Here is a 15707-nt window from a genome sequence, read left to right as displayed (position 1 = left end):
AAGGCTCTTGTGGAGAGTGTGTGTACATGGCTGTAGGTGATAATATGTATTAGGACACTCAAGTGCAAATGGTAGAACACCCCATTAAACTAGTTTTAACAAAATCTGGGATTGATTTGCTTACAAAAGAGAAAAGAACAGATTTAGAATTTGCTTCAGACCCAGCGAGACAAGGGGGAATCATGGGGCCAGGGTTCTATCTTCAGGCTCCGTCTCCCTGTCTCTCTCTCTCTGTTTTCCTCAGTGTTGGCAATTTTCTCTGCAAGCTTAACACATGTAATGGGAAAGATGTCCACTGGCAGCTTCCGCTTGCACTGGGCCAGCTTCCAAACCCAGCAGAAGAATTATGGGTTACTCCAGACATAATTCTGGGACTGGTTCTGTTTGGTCCCTCTTGAGTCACATGCTTACCCCTGTGGAATTCTCCTCAGCAACACCTATAAGGTACTGAGGATATATTTTAGAATTTACCAAGACTAGTAGTTAGGTTTTAGCATAATTTATTTTTAACTAACCCTTTACGCTAAAGAAAATGTATAAGATGGCATGTGAAGTTACACAGCTAAGCTTTCCAGAAACTCTGCCTTTCTGTTAAGCTATTTTCCCATACATATTTCACCTTCTTTTCAATCCTAAATTTACCAAAAACTAATCTGTATTTGCTTATTCCCCCTTTTTTCCATAATCCTCCTGCTGTCTCATTCCACTTCTCTGCTAAAATGGCTGTCCCAAATATCACTGTCGTTGCTCAACAGCAAAATTCAATAGCATCTTATTGGTGCTCCTGTTGCTTGTCTTCTTGGCAGCATTAGACACTGTGAGCCACTCGCCTTTTTCTTAGATCTCTATCCCTGCAATTTGTGCTCCTTTGTCTCTGATAGATTCCTCTTGGTTTTCTTTACTAGCTTCTATTACGTTCAGCATGCTCCTTAAATGTAGATGCTCTCCAAAGTTCAGTGTTCCATCTTCTTTTCCTCTAACTTTTGAATCTCTCAACTGGGCAACTTGACGCACTTCCATGGCCTCAACTGTCTCCATCTGATGTGACTTTATAATATGTAAGTCCAGTCTTTTCTCTGTCCTTAGGTACTAAACAATGATTTTTTTTTTTTTAGTATTCCTTTACACTTAGATGTCTGTATTAGTCCATTCAGGCTATTATAACAGAATACCATAGACTTGGTGGCTTATACAACAGCTCTGGAGGTTGGAATTCCAGGATCAAGGTGCTGGCAGATTCAGTGTCTGATCAAGACCCACCTCACGGTTCATAGGCAGCCTCTTCTCACTGTGTCCTCACATGGCAGAAAGGGAAGAGAAGGGATGGTGAGGGTATTAATCCCATTCATGAAGGCTCCACCCTTGTCACCTAAACACTTTCCAAAGGCCCTACATCCTAATACTACCACCTTGGGCATTAGCATTTCTACATATGAATTTGGAGAGGGTACAAACATTCAGTCAATCTTCTATCATCTGAAACTCAGCATTTTCAGAAATACATTTGTTAATTTACCCCATATTGTCCTCTGGCCTTATGAAATGTCACCACCATTCTTCCTGTCATCAGGATGGAAGAAAATGGAATAATTTTCACTATTTATTTTCACCTCATATCCAGTTAGAGATCCACCTCCAGAAACCTCAGCCTCCACTTTTCTAATTCCACTGCCACTGTCCTAGTTCAGACCACATCCACTCATCCCTGACCATTACAGTAACTTCCTAACTTCTTATTTATCTCAACCATTTTAATGAAAATAATGCTCAGTAACTCTCAAAGTGATTCATTCCATCCCACGTTAAATTCCAAAACACTGAATTTTCAAGGTCCTCTATTAGTGAACCCAACCCTTCTTTCTAACCTCATCTCCCACATGTCCATTTTAGGCATTCTCTGGTTGAGTCACACCACAGCCCTCTGCATCTCTGCTCATGGTATTCCTTCAGTTTCAACATTGTTCTTTCCTCACTCAGCAATACCCTACTCATCCTGGAAGTTCCACCTGGAGTAGACAACAGCATATTCATCAAATATTTCCTGTTACCCTCTTATCCTCCTGCTAAACACATGGTAGGTTGCATTCCACTTACCCCTGTACATCCAGAAGAGTCATGTGACCTGCTTTGGTCAATGAACTAGAAGTACAGTGACTTATGTCACTTCTGGACTGAAGTTTTACAATCAGTGTTAGACTGGCTATTATTTATTTATTTATTTATTTATTTATTTATTTATTTATTTATTTATTTATTTATTTATTTCTCTTGCAGGCTAAAATGACTAGAAGTGATCCAGATAATGGTTGCTCTGACATTAAAGATATCAAGGACCAGAGCCCCCATTCAAACCATAATGGGAATGAGCAAGAAATAAATGTCAGCTGTCTTCATGTAATAAAAAGTCTGACTCTGTTTTTTTTGTATTGGACTGCTGACATCTTTTAAGCCCCAGCTCTCCCCCTTCTCTTCTGTCCCACACCTGCCCAAGTGGAGAAAAATCCTTGGGTGCTCCTTTCTTTGATGCTAGTTGGACGCTCCTGTTCTTGTTCTCTCAAGTCCTTTTTAGACCAGCTTGGGAGGTTTTCCCTACTCTCCCCAGAAATCTTCCTCATTATGGGATAAATCTTCTCAAATCATCTTGGTATATGTGTGATTTTATTAGTTGTGACATGCGAATCAAATACTTTGGCAGGGGCCAGTCCTACTTCGGAGAAATGGTCATAATACTTTGTGATTTGGGGTTTGGTTACTTGTGGAGAGGTAATAACTGGGGTGCTAAAAAAGTGCTATTTTTTGTTCTGTGTGTTCATTCCATGAGCTTTTTCACTTTGTGAAAATTAAATGATCTGTATGTTTATGATTTGTGTACTTATTTATATATATGTTATACTTCAGGAAAAATACTATTTTTAAAACATTTATTGAGCAAATCCTTAAATAAGTTCAACCTCATTTTCTTTATCACTATCTGAGTATATATTTATTGAACTGAAGCACGGTGTAAGTATGTATGTATATGATGGAATGGGACTTAGAAGAAAACAGACATTTAAAAAAACCTATTAAGCAAAGAAGAATGATGTAAATTCTAAATAGAAACAGAAATAATATTCCCTTGTAATTGCAGAAGGAGAATATTAGGTAAAGCTTCAGAGAGAAAGTAGCATTTGTTGTTGTTGTTTACTTTATCGAAATCCTAGATTCATTGAATATGTTTTTATTTATTTATTTAGGTATTATTAATGTACAGTTACATGAGCAACATTATGGTCACTAGACTCCCCCTATTATCAAGTCCCCACCACATACCCCATTATAGTCACTGTCCATCAGCATAGTAAGATACTATAGAATCATTACTTGTCTTCTCTGTGCTAGAGAAGGTAGCATTTTTTGAGAATATGCTTCATAACCTCTATCTTAATTTCTATTACCATTACCATCAGTAAGTCTTGCCTGTCTTTGAACTTCATACAAATAAAACCTTGTGCTATATATTCTTTTGTGTCTAGCTTCTCTCATTAAGCATCACATTTGTGAAATTCAACCATCTTGCTACATGTATTGATAGAACATTCCTGTTTATTGCTGTAGTTATATACCATTGTATGAACAGACCTACAATTCATTTCCTTCTCTTCCTGTTGATGATCAACTGGGATATTCTCAGTTTTCACCTATTATAAATAATGTTGCTATGAACACATCTTGTGTAAACATGGGAATGTATTTCTATTATATATACCTAGGAGTGAAATAATTTGCCATAGAATATACATATGTCCTGATTTAGGAAATACTGCCAAACTTTTGTCTAGAATGAATGTACCCACTTATGTTTCTACCAGCCATGTGTATTACTCTGTAACTCTTGGTATTGCTAGCTCTTGATATTGCCAGTCCTCTTCATTTTAGCCACTCAAGTAAAGATAAAGTGCAATCACATTTGTATTTCCCTGATAGGTAATAATTTTTATTGTCTATTTGAGTATCTATTTTGTAACATTTCTGTTCCAGTCATCTGCACATTTTTTTTGCTGCACTGTCTGCTTTATTTCTTACTTATTTATCTATATATAAATATATAAATAATTCTCTTTTATAGAAGTTCTTCAAATGTTCTGGCTATGAGTCATTTGTGAGCACTATGTAGTGAAAATATACTCTTCTATTTTGTGGCTTGCCTTTTTATTCTCTAATGGTGCCCTTTGATGACAGAGCCCTTAATTTTATCAAAGTCCAATATGCCAAACTATTCCCTTATTTGTTAGTGTTTTTGTGCTCTCTTTAAGAAATATTTCTCTTAAATATATAAATATTAAAAAAAGCCACAAAGATATTTCCCTATGTTATTTTCTAGAAGCTTTTTTGGTTTTCCTTTCATATTTAATTCTATAATACATCCACACTTGGTTTTGAAGTATGATATGACATGGGTCAAGATTCATTTTTCATGCATATATATCCAGTACATGCATGCACATTGACTCTCAGTATAACTCAATCCATAAAAACATTAATAGTTTATCAAATCTCAACTTCCCTAAGGTTATTATATCATTCTTTAGGTTCCTGAACCACAGACTATAAGGTGGCAGCCTCTATGACAAAGTTCTCATGGTTTCCTGAAATCATTGTATGGGTAAGTGTGGAAGAGACCCCAGGCCTCCTTGTCACGAGCGCTAGAGAGTAGCAGGCTGGCACTTCCTGCCGAACCAGCAATTGTAAGGCTTTGAAGGAATAATATTAATTTTAGTCCACCAAAATAAAGAACATCTGTCCTTCTCTCTTGATCCTTTCAGCCCACCATCTATGTGTATTCTTATCATAAATTTTCACTTTTTTTCCTAGTATTTTGTGCATATTTTTATCCTTGACTTTATGAATTCCAGTACTCTACAGAGGAGTGCTCAGTGAATAGTGGAGCACATCCTCGATATTCTCCTGCCTCCCCACAAACAGCAGCTAGATGCAGCTCATGGAGGCACCAAGGACCTGTCTCTGGATAAAACTGCAAAGGTTCTGGTTCCAGTTCTACTTCTCATGAGTGGTGTGACTACATGCAATTCTCTGCCACCCCAAGCTCAGACTCATTTATCTGCTCACTCAGGATAATAGTACCCTATATTGCCATGGCTGTATTCATATTACCATGGGGATGTGCTGAGCACTGAAGGGGTTGTCGCATTGTCCATGATATAGACCGCACCTAATAAATGTCACCTATTATCATTTCCTGCTAGTAGTGTAGATGCCCAACTAACTAATCCTTATCCTCAGGGCCCTCCATAAAAGGAAGTTAAATAAACTGATACAAAGAGGTAAAAATGCTGGATTTTTTTAGTGTACACATAGCCACATGCCCCACCATAAGTTCTCAGTTTCCTTCTTCGCAGTCTAAAGACATACTTTAAAAAAAGGAAAAAGATCTTTAATGTCAAACTGTTTCAGAGAAAAAAGAGTGAAATAAATAGGTAATAAACATGCCAGCTGTGAAATGAAAAAGGAAAGTGTTTTGTGGTCATACTCTCCTCGGACTGTCCTTGTGACATTGTTTTGGGATGTCACGTCGAAAATGACTCCTTCATTTGATTCTCCGTCTCCTGGCACAGGAAAGTGTTCTCTGTTTGAATAAGCCTGTAATGATACATAGGGGGAAAAAAGAATAATTACTGTAATAAAAAATAAATCAATATTAGTATTATAAAGTCTTTTAGATTTTAATTGGTACAGTAACTAGGATGGAAAGCCATATTTCTGAAGATTTGGCTTTATGCAGACCTGAGATGAGTGTGGTTATCAGAAAGACTGAAGAAAAGCCCTTTTACTTTTTCTTCCACATAAACTCTGAGGAGCACTATGAACTTATTTAACTAAGGTAGCCAGAAAGTCTTTTCTCAGAGAATGAAGGAGACTGGCTGCTTCAAGTAAAAGCACTTATCTCCTCCATACAAGTAACTTTTGAATGACTTTGCAGTTTGCTTAGTCTGGTTTTTTTTCCTCCGAATACATCAGGATTCCCAACACCTACTTGATGAGCAGTTTCAAAGATGAAACCAAGAATATATCTGCACTGTGGAGATGTTACTAGGTATGCAAATCTCTCTTCCTTCTAAAACATTTCTTGATTTATAGAGAAGCAGAAGAAAAAGAGGAACTCTCCATGCAGCTTTCCCAGAGTGCTACCAAAGATGAGGTTCCTTTAAAGCCTGGCCAAGGTGATTCTTAGTTAGTGGACTGGAAAAAAGAGTGGGGTTCCTTAGCTCTGCTTGGCTTGTGGCACAAGAATTTGAATATTCACAGGGGTGCTGTACAATGCCTCACCAATAATATAGAGGCCTGTAACCCTGCTCCATGTGTGCAGGTGAGCCACAAACTGAAATTCTTGGGTAAAATCCATTTCATTAACAGGTGCACCTTTCCAGCTGCAGTCCATCCCCTAAGAGGGAAGCCAATCACAACACAAGAGGCCTTCTTAGAGCAAAATTACATCCCACAATAGCTTCCTTTGGTTCTATGCCAAAGAGCATCTATGATTCACCTAGATGGATTTAGACATGAAAATATCTAAGGCTCCAGGCCATTCCAGGTCATTCACTGAGTTCAGGAGTGATGAGTCAATTGGATGGGGTTCTGGGGTTGCCCTATGAAAACTGAGATCAGGCAAGAACTGGTTACCTTCCCCAATACCCTGCACCCCACACCAGCAGTCTGACCCCATCCCCCCACTTCTTTCAATGTGAAAATAATCTCAAATAAAAGAGAAAGCATATTGCCTAAAAAATGTTTAGTGAAGGAAAGCTTTATTCCTAGCTTTTAAACTGAGGTTTTGACTATTTGGCCACTGTGGAGAAAAGAGAGTCCTATTGTAGCTTTATATGCACCTTTATGCCACAAAATTATTTTCTTCATTCACTAAGTTACTTAAAACTTCTTTAATCACTCTTATTTTGTTAAAGTATCTTCTAATCTCTTCACAAAGCCAAAAACTACATACTTCTACATCCTACACATCAGTGGCTAATGGGTAACTCTAAGATTATATTTTCCTTCAAAATTAGAAAGGAAACATGGATAACATTTTTCACTGAGAAATTGGGCAGCATTAATACCGGAGCACTACTAGTAACATACTATTAAATTTCAGGCAAGCCACTTAACCTCTCTGCCCTTTCTCCATCTGGAAACTCAAAAGATAAGTAGCCTACATCAACAATACTGTTTCAAAAAATAGCTGGTAAAAGATTGGAAAGCACTTTACAAATAAAGTGCTCCATAATTACTGCTTGTTGTGACAAACTCTATTTTCAGACCCATCCAGGATACAAAAAAAAATACCCCCTGACTTCTGCTCTAAGCTGAATGGTCTGATCTGGACAAAAATAAAACAGGAAGGAAAATTAGTCCTAAGTAAATCTCTGGCTACTGTGAAAAATGGTGTTTCAAGAGAGAAAATCAAGAAGGATATTTTGATATATTGAGAGGGGTAGGAAGCACAAATAATGCTACTCCAGGAAGCAACTGGTTCCTTCCTTGCATTTAACCAGGTTGACGCAGATCTCCTCAAAAATCCTCTTTTTTTAAAATCCATAATTTGAAATAGATGCTACAGCAAGGACGAATCTTTTATCTATTAAATGTAAGACATTATGACAGGAGCAGAAGGGCATCACCTTCAACCCGAAGTCACACAAATCGGAACCTTGAAGTTCAGTTCCCCATAAAGAAAAATTTCCTGCTCATGAAGATTTTTAAACCTTGTTGTTCTTTCAGCCAACAAGGTAGTCTTGAAAAATAAGTTATTTTTTCAAATGTTGAATTCAAATCAACAACTATTTATTGACTACCTACTACTCTGTGTAAAGCACTGTGCTAAGCTTCTATGTAGGCTACAATTTTTAAACAAAACACAAGGTAGTAGTTCTTGCTCTTGTGAGCTCTGAATCTAATTGGGCAGATAAGGCATATACTTGGGACGAGATAAGTGGCACCACCAGGCTGTTACTGATACAGGCCAAATGGCTGGTTCAAATAGTCAGTGAGGGACCAAAGGGGCAAGCTGTCCTGGGCTGGGGTGGTCATGGAAGGCTTCTGAGGACACGCAGGATAAGCACTGTATCTAAGAGTACTGGGGGTAGGGGGAAATGAGCACTAATTTACGATGACTGTGCGCGGTCAGTGAAATGAAGGTTAGAATACGGGCCAATTGTACCTATTCTCCTCTCCCCTCCCCTCTTTCTCTCTCTCTCTCTCTCTCTTTCTCTCTCTCTCTCTCTCTCTCTCTCTCTCACACACACACACACACACACACACACACACACACACACACACCTACGCACACAAACACACACACGCAAATACATAAAATATTAGGAGGGGTAAGTGCTCTGAAGTAAATATGCCATACTTTTGGGCCTTTAAATATTAAACAAATTTCTGTTATCCTTGTTTTCCTCCCTTCTTCCCCGCCTCCCCCCTTCTCTTCCTTCCTTCTTTCCTTTAGCCCCAGTCTGCTTAGGAACCAGAGTACTGATAACTTTCAACTGTCCTGGCGCACTACAGAAAAATGTAGAGATTATTATGGCTGCTTCTGAGGAATTCCAAGGCTCCCAGATCTCAGAACCACAGAATCCTATCAAAAGAGCACAAAAAGCCAGGTTCATGCTCCTCTGAAGCAAGCCTGACACCGAACCCCTGCAACAACTAGCGTGACTTTCTCAACTACTCCTAATAGGTTTCTGATGCTGTTAGAGACCCTTCAACTTCCTCTGTTCAGATTTTAGATCCATGCCTCTCAGCTTATGATCAATTTTTTGTGTTTTTTTTTGCTATTCATAGTTTGTATTAAATGAGTTATTACACATCAGTGGAATATTTTGGTACAATGCTGAAAGCACCAGTTTGAAGATCTAATTTCAAATTCAAAAGTAGGTCACAGGTCAGGAGAAACTAGCTGCATAAATTGTAGTATCTTCTCTAATGAACATTAAGGAAGCGCACTAGAGGAGGGAAAAGGAAAGAAGGGAATATACCTTTAATTAAGGTGCCAGAGAGTCCATGCTGGTTATTTTAGATTAATGTTAGGTGATGCTTATAAATAATAGCCAACTGAACTTGCTGGGCATTTAAATTAGGGAAACAGTGGTTTGGCTTTTCCAGATTTGACTGTCTCACAAGTTGCTATATGCTCTTTTCATTTCAAATTAAACAAATGACTTAGACTTCACTAACCATATCATAGTCAAGCTAACAATCCCCTCCCGTACACACACATGGACCACTCCCACCATACATTAAATGTACTGGAGATTCTAATTTAGAAAATGAAGAAACTGAGATGCATCTTAGACCAGCATAAAACTAGAATGCACAAAATAATAGATGTCACTCTTTATAATCATTCTGTCATAATAATTGCATTTTTTAATGTAACAGTTTTTCACAAAATAGGTCATTTGCTCCTTAGGCAATGCACTTCAATCCTCCAAGGGAATTTGTGGGTCACTGAGGCTTTGAGGATAGTTTACAAACTGGTATAACCCTGGAGAAAAGTTTTAAACAAAACTCAGTGATGATAGAAGCCTTTAAAATTGAATTTTAGCCATTTGGATTCGTAACATTTGGAAAAAGAGCCTATTAAAATCTGGAATTAAGCCTGGTCATTTCCACAACCTTTGGCAAAAACTAAGGATGCTCTTATAAATCAATGCTTCTTTCTAACAATTTAGTGGAATTAATTAGCTGGATTTTTTTTAGAAAAATTCAACTCTTGAAATTAAGAAAAATGAAGAGATTGCTACATTAGATCAAGCAGGATCAAGTAGTACTTTTTATTTTAAAAGTATGATCTAAAAAATTTTATTTAGAAGAATATTTATTGTAATGCTACTGCTGAAAATGAAAATAGTCAACATTTTCATTTCTGCATCTTTTTAATTGTTTTATTTCCCCAAGAGTGTATTCATTATCTTGCTGCAATAGATTGAGATTCTCCATACATCTGAAGAGTTTATAAAACTTTTATTTTTCTTTCTTTTTCTTTTTCTTTTTTTTTTTTTTTTTTGAGGCAACTTTCCTGAAATGCGTAAAGCAGAAGGAGATTACTGATGTCTTCCAGGACTTTAATTGCAAGAACAACTTTATCTCCTAGGCAGATAGACACTACACAAATGTTTGGTTTACTACATATCACAGAGTTAACAAGGTTCTTATAGGTTCAAGGAAAACAGATTATAAGACTTTGCCAGGAGAACTTAACATTCTAGAGAAAAAACAAAACAACGTAATATTGAAGAGACTGAAATTTTACAATATCCTCAACATAGACATAATCCTCCAGGAAAAGGCAGAGTAAGAATTTTTAGAAAAGTTGAGCATAAATGTAAAAGGCAAGGAAAGAGATTTTGTTTTTTAATTCCTATTGAGTCAGCACAACCATTCCCCGCGAAGACAGCCTATACACTGTAATTGTCTTCATCACTAACCTAACAATCCAATCTTATTATTCCAAATTGTTTAAACTATAGGGAAACCTGATGAAAATAGGTCTTTTATCTGACTTGCATGTTTCAGTTGAATGCTAAGTGTATCTTTCAACCAAGCTTTAAAAGCGCAGTTCATCTGTAAGCTGTGCAGGCTCTTTTCTGTGCCGTCTTTGCACTGCGACTAGGAAAAGAAGGCAATGAAGTGTCTTAACATGCTCATCATGAGCACGCATCCCACTTGCTTTTACTGACTTACCAATGGGCTCTGTTTGCGAGGAAGTTACAAGACTGACATTTACAGCTTTCCAGGCTAATGAAAGTAAAAAGAAGGGATTCTGGAACTTAAAGCTGTTTACCAGCTGCTGGAAAAGGCCGACTTTGGGCACGAACAATCCATACAAAATCCCAAAGTATTAGAGCCATTCCCTTCGCCTGTTCTTAAGTCCAGCTGGGAAAAACAAACACTGCACAAGCTGTAATATATTGCCAAACTAAATGAAGGCGTGGGGAAGAAATTACATGTACTTCTGTGAGAAATGGAGTCTTGAAAGACCAGTTCTTTGCTCAGATCCCATGAGTTAAATTGTTTAAAAGCAGACATTGTGGTTATGGTTCCCTGCCACGTGGTGTTTGCTGAGTTCTCACTGGATATCCTAAAATACTTAAGCCTAAAGGGTTTAGGATGTCTTTGGAGGCCATAATTTGGAGAGAACAACTTTATCTTTGTAGGAGACACAGGACACAATACAAACGTTTGTTGGATTCCTTCCCTCTTTCTTGACAAGTTGCTTATCAAACAGTTCTCCAGAAACTGGTATGGGAAAGTAAATGATTTCACGGAGAAGAATCATTGTAGTTTAGGATTCAAGGGCTAGAGGCTTCAGTCAGATGACACTCTGGGCTTACAGGAAATTGAAGGCAAGTTGGAACACAGTTCATCCTAAGTCAATAAGGTGTAGGTGATAGTCTCTGATGTGGGATTTGCAGGGAGATGCCAAAATGTTTCAGATGTGGGAATTTGTTACAAAGGTAGAAAGGTAGACATTCCAGGCAAAAGAGACAGGAGTGGGAAGAGAAGCCAGTGGACACCTTGAAAGGTACTTTTTAATCCAAATACTGTCCTTTAGGTTAGGGAATGTTCTCTTATATTAAAGGAACTACTTTGGTTGTAAGTACTCAGAGGGCTGTAACACTGGGAGGAAAATATTTTCCCAACCCAGGGCAAAATACCTTTGAAATCAGAATCAGTCAAAGGGAGAAATGAAGTGGGAGAAACCCATTTATTGCTCACTAGTAATTGTCTACTTCTGCTCGCCCATGTCCCTCGTGACCTGGCTGCAAAAACGGAGCCCACCCAACCTCTCTGGTCCAGATATGCCCTCACTCACCCTTGTAATTTCTTACTGATATGGAGATGGACTAAGGCTAAGCAAGAGATTCTGGAAATACTGCCATTTTACCCACAAGGGGATAGTCAGAATAATGGAATTTTCAAACTGACAGAAATATAGAAATATTTGTAAACCATGCCTGGATCATCTCATCTCTTCTTAACGCCCTCCAGGGGCTCGCCACTGCTCTTCAAATGAAACCCATGGCCTGGTCTCCCCACGCCTACCTGGCCCTCAGCATCTTCAGCAGGGCAGCCTCCCTGGTGCTCCCCAACGCTCCTTTTGCTGGCGGTCCTCAGGCACTTCTGTCTGGCCAGTTCGTGTCTGTCTGTCATGCCGCTCTGTTTGGTCTTGATGTTCTTTATCCACCTCTCTGATGGACTCTCCATCATTTGTAATTATTTCATTTAGTTATTTGTTTTTGGTCTACTTCCACTACACAATAAGCACCATAGGGTCAACAACCATGTCTCTCTTGCTCTCCATTTTATCATCAGGATCTATCACAATTACCTGGCTGGCAGGTGTTACACAAAAATTTGTTTAAAATAAGAATAGAAATGAGGCACAGAGGTCAGAAGACCTGGGACTCCACCAAATCATTAACACAACTGGGCTGAACACTCAGGTTTCCTGAAAAACTCTGGTTTCCAACAGTAGCTGGAATACTCTCAGGTAAGAGTTATCATTGACATTTATACAGGATTGGTGATTTCTGTTGCCATTTATGCTTTTGGAGAAATTATTCAAGAACAGTTTTGAGCATGACACTGAGTGGAGCCAATGCTTGGGTGTCAGGAGGCTGCACTAGGTTACATAGTCAGTTACCCTTTGTCCTTGACCACATCCCACCACCTCCCACACCCACTTCAAGATTTCCCTTTTATCTCTTCTCTCAGAGCTGCTCCTCAAATGCTATGAATGCTGGTCCTCACTCTTGGGTTTCCCTTCCTTTCTTATTTCTAGCACGTGCTCTGCCCTGCCCTTTGAATGTCCTCCCTATGCACCAAGCCCATTGCTATATGGTGGAATTGCAGCCCTTAATTTCCAGTGCTCATTTGGGGCAGGGGTGGGAGGAAGCTAGAAGGAAGGAAGGAGCAGGGTGGTTAAAAAGCACTCTGTTTTCAGCCTCGATATGAAGCCAACCACTTATTAGATGTTATTTCATATTAGGAAGAGAATGATCCTATCTGTGTTAGGAAGAAGAAAAACTATTTATTTCCTTTTTGTTAATACTGTAAAGAAAGTCTCAATCTGGTTTTGTAACTCCCCAGAGAAACTTCAGTAGCACAAAGGGTGTTAGAAAATCTAAACTCTCAAGAGGCTAAATCACTTAAACTAATAAACATGTCACACAATACTTTGGTGGGGCTGAGGGAATGGTAATATCATGGAAATGAAGCAATGATAAGCTTTTAAAATTCCTGAAAGAACTGGCATCCCAGGCTAAGGGATTTGACGTTGGTGTTAAAACTCTTTAATCTCATCTTTCCTCCATAATCATTCCATTTATGCTCACAGACCCTCTCCGGGGCAATAATATTAATGATAGTTACCCTTTACCTACTATTGCTAAGCACTTTCCAATGTCCTAATCCTTGCAATAACCTTAATAGGTAGGAAGGGTCACCAATATTTCAAATGAGAAAATTAACATTTAGAGAAGTTTATTGCTCAAAATCATATAGCAAGTAAGATCCATCAGATCCTCCCAGCCTGCACCTAACACTAGTGGCTGTGCCCCGGGATGGCATGGAGTGGAATTTCAGTCCCACACACTGATCTCCATCAGCCCAAACACACAATCTCAAGAAAGAAAAACCTTGTGTTTGCTATGCAGACCCTGCCTCAGCATAATTTGCTTGATTCCCTCACCTCCAACAAGGTTGCCACCCCTGAGGTCATTCTACATGAAAATTCTAGAAATGACAGTGCTTTGCTTTGTGTGACATTCTATTCAAACAAAGTACCGTGCCATGAAAATTTGAACTTGACCCATTGGATTCAAAGTCTAGGGTACTTTTTTGTTGTGTCACAGCCCACAAACTAAATTTTTAAACAGCAAACTGAGTCTTTTTACTTATTCTCTCCAGCTCTCTGTGTATCCAAATTGCTTTTATTTGATGCTATGAATACAATTGTGAACTGCTTTAGGACATGAGTTACATTTTGATCTTTCAGAAAGCATAAGGCTCTTGGAGAGGCCATAATTATAGAAATTCTTCAATATATACAGAGATAGTAACCCAAATGAAAGTGTCTAATTTATGTTCGTATCTACAGAAGTCTTGTTGCTAGCAGCAATAAGAAGCTGCTAAGGATCCCTGTTTATGAAACCAGCTCTGGTACAGTAGCCTCTGCTGTCCCACAACAAAAGTGCACATGGGACTTTTGCAACAAAAGTGCAAAAGGGGAATAATGAAAATAGCACTGTCTTAGATTTATTATGCACATAGAGAAATAATAACTTACTATCAAAGGGTGCTGTAATAATTATGTATTGGGCTTGTTGAACTGTGAATTTTTTCTTTCAGTTTTTTTCCCATGTTTATGAAATTAATTGTTCTTGTGGCTATTGTTTTAAGAAATAAAAGAAAGAAGAAAGAAGGAAAAGGAAGGTGAGAAAAAAGAATTAAGGAAAGAAGGACTTTAAAGTAATATCCTATACCCTCAAGGAAATTAAACACATATTACTAGATAAGTATTGCAATTTTATGATTTTTAAAGACTATATAATAATACTTGGTGTGCTCATGGCTAATTAAAAAAGCAGACAACAAAATTTTATCTATGCAATTGTATCAGAAGAGTATTTTTGAAATATTAATAATTTTCTCCAGTGTTTCCTTTTCTGCCTTGACCTTTCCCTCTACTCACACCAGATTAGGTCAGAATAGCATCAAGCAGACGAAAGGAGTCTTTTCAGATTTTTGAGTCTAGTTCCTTAGGAGAGTAGAAAGAACTCAGACTTCAGACGAGAAAAAGACTGGGAAGGAGAGTGGTCGGAGGAGAGTGCAGAGACACTGCCAGGTAGCAGAGAGAGCGCTCTATGCTCTACTCCACAGGCTGAGCTCTGGAGAAGAGGCAAGACCCCAAAGATGAAGGGGTGGCATGGTGAATGGTTGGGAGCCCTGCAGAGCTCCTCAGGCCTGCCGTGGCATGAGAGACCAACAGTGACCCCCCATTTCTAGGAATGGCACAGAGAGAGCCCTGAAGTCAGGTGAGACACCATGGGTTGCTCCACCAGGGGTATCTTCAGTGGCTGGCATTAATCGGCATTCAAGGAACAACCAAGGTGATGTACATCTCATCAGATGCCAGTGCAGCTAAATGATACTGAGGGTCTGATGCAAGCCCCCTAGAACATAGATGTGACCCAGGCAAAGGGGGAGAAGTATGGCAAATTGACTGAAATTAGGTTTCCACCATACCCAGAAGGATGGGGCTGGAAACAGAAATTAATACATTGAGTCAGAAAAAAGTAAAGAAGTTAGCTATGTTGTTCTTCTGCTCCTAAGGATTAAATTTCATACCTTCTAACCTGTGACCAGAATTTTAAAAAATTAAAAATTAAAAATTTTTTAAAAAAATCATAAGTAAGATCTGTGAAGTTAACAAAAAAATGAGGTAATTTGTCATAATTTCTCTGAACCTTTGCTTCTTTGTCTTCAAAAGGGGAATAATGAAAGTAGCACTGTCCTAGATTTATTATGCACATAGAGAAATAATAACTTACTATCAAAGGGTGCTGCAATAATTATGTGTTGGGCTTGTTGGACTGTGAATTTTTTCTTTCAGTTTTTTTCCCATGTTTATGAAGTTAATTGTT

General features: G+C 38.4%; 1 protein-coding gene across 1 annotated transcript in view; it reads left to right on the top strand.

The window, feature by feature from the left end:
• Nucleotides 1–12255, top strand: part of TMEM212 (transmembrane protein 212) — a 40868-nt gene extending 28613 nt beyond the window's left edge. The window contains 1 exon segment of the mRNA XM_073230478.1: nucleotides 12052–12255. Coding sequence (XP_073086579.1) covers nucleotides 12052–12255 — 204 coding nt within the window.
• Nucleotides 12256–15707: the final 3452 nt, after the last annotated feature.

The sequence above is a fragment of the Manis javanica genome, chromosome 3 (assembly GCF_040802235.1).
Source record: "Manis javanica isolate MJ-LG chromosome 3, MJ_LKY, whole genome shotgun sequence".
Taxonomy (NCBI): domain Eukaryota; kingdom Metazoa; phylum Chordata; class Mammalia; order Pholidota; family Manidae; genus Manis; species Manis javanica.
The sequence above is the reverse complement of the archived record's forward strand: the minus strand, read 5'-3'. Positions and strand labels throughout refer to the sequence as shown.